Genomic DNA, 6000 nt, shown 5'->3' with positions numbered 1-6000 from the left:
TTCTTTCCTAAGAATGTACAAAACTTACCTACACATATACAATAGAAAATAATTTTATAATAAAAGTCTGCTAGTTTGGATTTGAAAAACCAAATTAGAAAAAGTACTAGAAAGGATGAAATAGTAGAAAACAGATACTTCAGCTAAAAGGTTCTCTCTCCAAGAGGCCTGGGTGACAGAGCAGCAGTTGTGAGTCCAAGGCCCATGGTCACAAAGGGAGGGACCTTCAGACAGAGTTCAGTCGCTCAGTCATGTCTGACTCTTTGCGACCCCATGAATTGCAGCACGCCAGGACTCCCTGTCCATCACCAACTCCTGGAGTTTACCCAAACCCATGTCCGTCGAGTCGGTGATGCCATTCAACCATCTCATCCTCTGTCGTCCCCTTTTCCTCCTGCCCCCAATCCCTCCCAGCATCAGGGACTTTTCAAATAAGTCAGCTCTTCGCATGAGGTGGCCTGAGTATTGGAGTTTCAGCTTCAGCATCAGTCCTTCCAATGAACACCCAGGACTGATCTCCTTTAGGATGGACTGGTTGGATCTCCTTGCAGTCCAAGGGACTCTCAAGAGTCTTCTCCAACACCATAGTTCAAAAACATCCATTCTTCGGTGCTCAGCTTTCTTCACAGTCCAACTCTCACATCCATACATGAACACTGGAAAAACCATAGCCTTGGCTAGACAGACCTTTGTTGACAAAGTATTGACAAAGTAATGTCTCTGCCTTTCAATATGCTGTCTAGGTTGGTCATAACTTTCCTTCCAAGGAGTAAGTGTCTTTTAATTTCATGGCTGCAGTCACCATTTGCAGTGATTTTGGAGCCCAGAAAAATAAAGTCAGCCTTTGTTTCCACTGTTTCCCCATCTATTGCTCAGCTTTCTTAATAGTCCAACTCTCACATCCATGCAACCATACACCTTCAGTTTATATTCCCCAGAGGTTAGATGCATTGGGATCATCTCGTGTGGTGAGCACAAGGAGTCACTGGGGAGATGGCATAATGTAATTTCAGCCTGTTCCTAATTTTTTTGGTGGTGGTTATTTTATTTTTTGCCTTGGCTGTAACTGCAGATGCAGATCTGATTCCAGGCTTTCCCAGCTCAAAGCCTTCCAGAGCTCTTCCCTGAATAATCCTTCAAGCCTTGTTTTGGTGACGGGCTCCTCCTTGTGGCTCCCCGGGCACCTCCCCACTCCCTGGAGGTGCTATCTTTAGACCAGGCCTGCACTTTCCTTCCCTCCTGTCTCACACCGGGCTGGTTTCACCCTTGGTTATCTGCCTGGCATTTGAATCCCCCCCCTGGATTGTACTGAAGAGGCCAGTTGTTTCTGCAGTTTTGAAATGTGTAACAATAAAGTCAAGTTAATATTTTAGTCCTGGTATGGCAGCCAGTATTATGTGTTGGAAAATGATGAAGCAATGGTAGTATCCATATCCATTTGCTGATAATTAAAGGGATGCATTTTATAGTATAGTTTGAGATCTTAGAAATCATGATCTCAATCCCTGAAGTTTTGTTTTCCATTTGAAATTCCACTGATGTTTGTGATTTCAGCTACCACTTACATGCCAACAGCTCCCTAATTCCAACTTACTCCTTTCATTGGAGCTGCTGCTGCTGCTGCTAAGTCGCTTCAGTCGTGTCTGACTCTGTGTGACCCCAGAGATGGCAGCCCACCAGGCTCCCTCGTCCCTGGGATTCTCCAGGCAAGAACACTGGGTGGGTTGCCATTTCCTTCTCCAATGCATGAAAGTGAAAAGTGGAAGTGAAGTTGCTCAGTCGTGTCCGACTCTTAGCGACCCCATGGACCGCAGCCCACCAGGGCCTCTGTCCATGGGATTTTCCAGGCAGGAGTACTGGAGTGGGGTGCCAATGCCTTCTCCGTTCATTGGAGCACTGGGTCCTATTTTCCAGCTGCATTTTACATATTTCCGTGTGGACCAGTCCTTGCTTCCCTATATCTAAACTTGTCTGAAATGGAGTTCATCATTTTTTTCTTAACCGTCCTTTTCCTACTTTCTTTTTCTTATTCTTAATGTCACTTTCTTTGCTCCCTCAGGCTTGAAGCTTCCATCATCTTTTATTGATTCCTTTCCATCAGTATTTGTAGAGTTGAGTGACTAAATCCTATTTCACAATGCTGTGCATCCCTTCTGTTTCATGTTTTGGTATTTTGGCTATGTGGCATGTGGGGTCTTAGCTCCCTGAACAGTGTTGAAGTTGAATTCTCAACCACCTGACCACCAGGGAAGCCCCTCTGCTTTGCTTCTGGAGTCTTCTGTTTACCTCTGTGCTTCCAGTGAGCTGAGGCCCTCTGCTGCCCTTCAGCACGCTGTGCTCTTTGTACCTGCTGAGCTTCTAACAGGAGAGCCCTCCCTTTTCTTCCTGGTTTACATCCGTGCCCATCAAATGAAGTTAAACTCAAGACTACCTGTTGGTCACATGTAACAGGGCTTTTCTCATTGAGCCTTCTGGAATGTTTTGGACTGTTTAACACTTTTGGGGGCAATATACTCTTTTATGATTAAACTGTCCAAAGCATGGACTTTTGTCTTTTTTGGTCTCTCTTGGAATAAATTAGGAAACTTGTTATTTAGATTTTATTACTTTTGTGTAACCATGCAATTCAGAACTCGTCATACAGAAGAGGAAGATTAAACATGGTTCAGGATTTTAGTTTTTCAGCAGTATAAAATTTCCTGGATTGATTTATGTCAGTCCTACATAGACATCTTAGTATATTTACATTATCTTAATGTATTTACATTATCAAGAAGTCTGTTGAAACAAGATGATCAGATTGTGAAAATCAGGTTACCTTTAGTCCTTTTGTCCTGGGTAATATTATTTAAAAAGTAAATCTTAGAATAATAGGAAAAATAAATACATTACTTGTGCTATCCACTTTCCCTTCAGAGCAGTAAAATCTGCCCTGCTTAGCGATCAGAGTAGCCTTCTATATGCAGTCTGTGTATCATTAGAAGTGAAGATGCTGTCCTTTCATTTCTCAGTTTTATGTGAGTGCATAGAGAAAGGAGCATCTTGCTTTGAATATGAAGGCTGCAACTGTAACAGCACAAAGTGATTTAAGAGATTTGAGACAATGAATAACTGTGAACTACAGCATTTATGGGCTTCCTTGGTGGCTCAGATGGCAAAGAATTTGCCTGCAATGCGGGAGACCTGGGTTTGATCCCTGGGTTGGGAAGATCCTGGAGGAGGGCATGGCAGCCCACTCCAGTATTCTTGCCTGGAGACTCCCATGGACAGAGGTGCCTGGTGGGCCACAGTCCATGGGGTCTCAAAGACTGGACAGGACTGAGAGACTCTGCACAGCACACTGCATTTATATACACCTAGATTATCATGCTAATAAGGAATTTAAACAGTGCTTTATTGGGGTATTATCAATACAGGATGAAGTGCACACGTTGGAAGTGTACAGTTTGATTAGTTTTGGCATGTTTATGTGTCCTGAGACCGTCGCTCCAGTTGAGGTAATGAATATATCTGTCCCCCTCAAAAGTTTCCTCGTGATCGTGGTAGTTCCTCCCTCCCACTCTCCCTCCCTGTACCTCCCATTCCCTAGGCAGGCCCTCATCTGCTTTCTGTCACTTTATGTAGTTTGCATTTTCTACAAGTTTTTTGTGGTCTGGCTTCTTTCACTCAGCCTGTTTTTTTTTTTTTTCCCCTCCCAAGATTCATGCATGTTGTAGCGTATCTTAGCCCTTCATGCCTTTTTATTGCTCAATAGTATTATGGGTATGCTCCTGCTACTGCTGCTGCTAAGTCGCTTCAGTCATGTCTGGCTCTGCGACTCCATAGATAGCAGCTTACCAGGCTCCTCCGTCCATGGGATTTTCCAGGCAAGAGTACTGGAGTGGGGTGCCATTGCCTTCTCCGATGGGTATGCTACAATTTGTTTATTCTTTCATTTATTGTTGAACATGTGGGTTGTTTCCAGTTTGGAGCTGTTACCTAAAAAGCTGTATAAAGTTTGCGTATAAATACGGACATACGCTGTTGTTTTTCTTAGGTAAATACTTAAAGGAGACAGTCTGGGTCATATGGTAGGTGTATTTTTACTTTGTCTTAAGAAATGGCCACACCGTTATCCAGAGTGGTTGTACCACAGCATCCAAGAGTTCCAGTTGCTCCATGTTTTTGTCAACAGTTGGCATGGCATGCCTTTTACAGTGTTGATATTTTAAAGGATATATGGTGTTAACCCATTGAGATTTTAATTTGCATTTGCCTGTTGACTAATGATGTTGAGTATCATTTAATGTGGTTCTTTGCCATCACATATCATCTTTGGGAAAATGCCTCTTTGCAGCTTTTGCTCAGTTTTTATTGAATTTTTTTCTCATGATTGAATTTTAAGAATTTTTTGTATGTTCTAAATGTGCGTCCTATTTCAGATCTGTGATTTGCAAGGATTTTCTCTCAACCTGTGTCTTGGGCAGTGAACACTTCATCCCCTTCTGTGTGGAGGCAGCCCCAGGACCCCAGCGTCTGGGGATTAGGAGGCCTTCTGGGCTGGGTCCCAGCTCAGCCAGCCCGTACTGTTGCTGCCGGGGATAATGGCTTTTTAAGAATAAATTTTGATATTTCTCCCATCTGTAAGTGTAAAATTTGCTTACTGTTTACAATTTCTACAATGCTGAAATCATATCTAAGGAAATGAGGCTGGAACATGCTGGAACAAGCAGAAGAAGGCCACTGTCAAAGCCATGTATGTCAGAAGCATGCATGCTTGGGGCTTCCCATCTGCTTGGCCGGGGGCACCAGGGCTGCTATAGGCCTTCTGCACTTTAGGGGTGGAGCTCCTAAATCCCTCTTAGTTTTGCTCAGGATTGCCTTCAAAATCAGGTAGGTTCAGGTTGCTGTTTGTCCCCTTACATATAAGTTGAGTGCTGCATTTTTTGGGGAAGGCAGTGGCACCCCACTTCAGTACTCTTGCCTGGAAAACCCCATGGATGGAGGAGCCTGGTAGGCTGTGGTCCATGGGGTCGCTAAGGGTTGAACACGACTGAGCGACTTCACTTTCACTTTTCACTTTCATGCATTGGAGAAGGAAATGGCAACCCACTCCAGTGTTCTTGCCTACAGAATCCCGGGGATGGGGGAGCTTGGTGGGCTGCTGTCTATGGGGTCTCACAGAGTCGGACACGACTGAAGCGACTTAGCAGCAGCAGCAGCAGCTGCATTTTTAGTGCCCGGTTAGTATCTGGCCTAAGCACTTACTTTATATTTTATGACTATTTCTTAAGTGAAAGTCTCAAACATGGATGTTGTGGAATTAGCAAGTGTCTTCAGAACACAGAGCTGAGCATGCTTTGGAAAAGTAGGGATTTAGAAAGATAATCATGAAACTGATCAAACGTATTTTGACTAATACTAGGAAATATTCTATTGAAGTCCAACACGAATGCTTTGTTAAGGGCTCCTTGTCTTTGGTGCTTTGTTGATGAAAAACGTTCAGTTGTGGTGCCCAAGAGACTTGGTTTAAAATTCTAGCTCTGCTGTGTACTAGCCATATACACTTGCATCCATATGTAACCAACTTCAATTCTTTCATTTACATGATGTGCATAATTATTTGTACATGGTGGGATGATGGTAAGATTATAGGAAATAGAGTCTTTAAGGCATTTTGGTACTGTGCTTGACACATTGTAGAAGCCTGGCAGATGTTACCGGGGTTTTAGTTACTCCCTTCCCCTTGCCCAGTTTCTGGTCTTAGGTGGGGTCAGAAAATCTGGCTGCTGGAGTGGTGACCTAGCCATGTAACTTTCCTGCTGTGGGACTAGCTCGTGGAGGGAAGATGGCAGAATGGTACTGCCAGCTCTGCTAGGATAAATGTTTATACCACTTTGTGTTTTTAATGACACAAAAAATACCATGGGATAAAGGTAATTTGTTGTAGATTTTAGTGTCTCAAGACATAGCCTTTTCATGCACAGAGTGATTACTGTAAAGCTATATAGTTAGACTGAA

At 43.5% G+C, this 6000-nt stretch overlaps 1 protein-coding gene across 1 annotated transcript in view; it reads left to right on the top strand.

Annotated features, from left to right (window-relative positions):
- The first annotated feature begins 2660 nt into the window (after positions 1-2660).
- Positions 2661-6000, top strand: part of UMAD1 (UBAP1-MVB12-associated (UMA) domain containing 1) — a 275271-nt gene continuing 271931 nt past the window's right edge. The window contains exons 1-2 of the mRNA XM_070368863.1: positions 2661-2687; positions 3417-3497. Coding sequence (XP_070224964.1) covers positions 2661-2687; positions 3417-3497 — 108 coding nt within the window. The remainder of the gene's footprint in view (positions 2688-3416; positions 3498-6000) is intronic.

This window comes from Bos mutus, chromosome 4 (genome assembly GCF_027580195.1).
Source record: "Bos mutus isolate GX-2022 chromosome 4, NWIPB_WYAK_1.1, whole genome shotgun sequence".
NCBI lineage: Eukaryota > Metazoa > Chordata > Mammalia > Artiodactyla > Bovidae > Bos > Bos mutus.
This window is presented reverse-complemented; position numbering and strand designations above follow the sequence as displayed.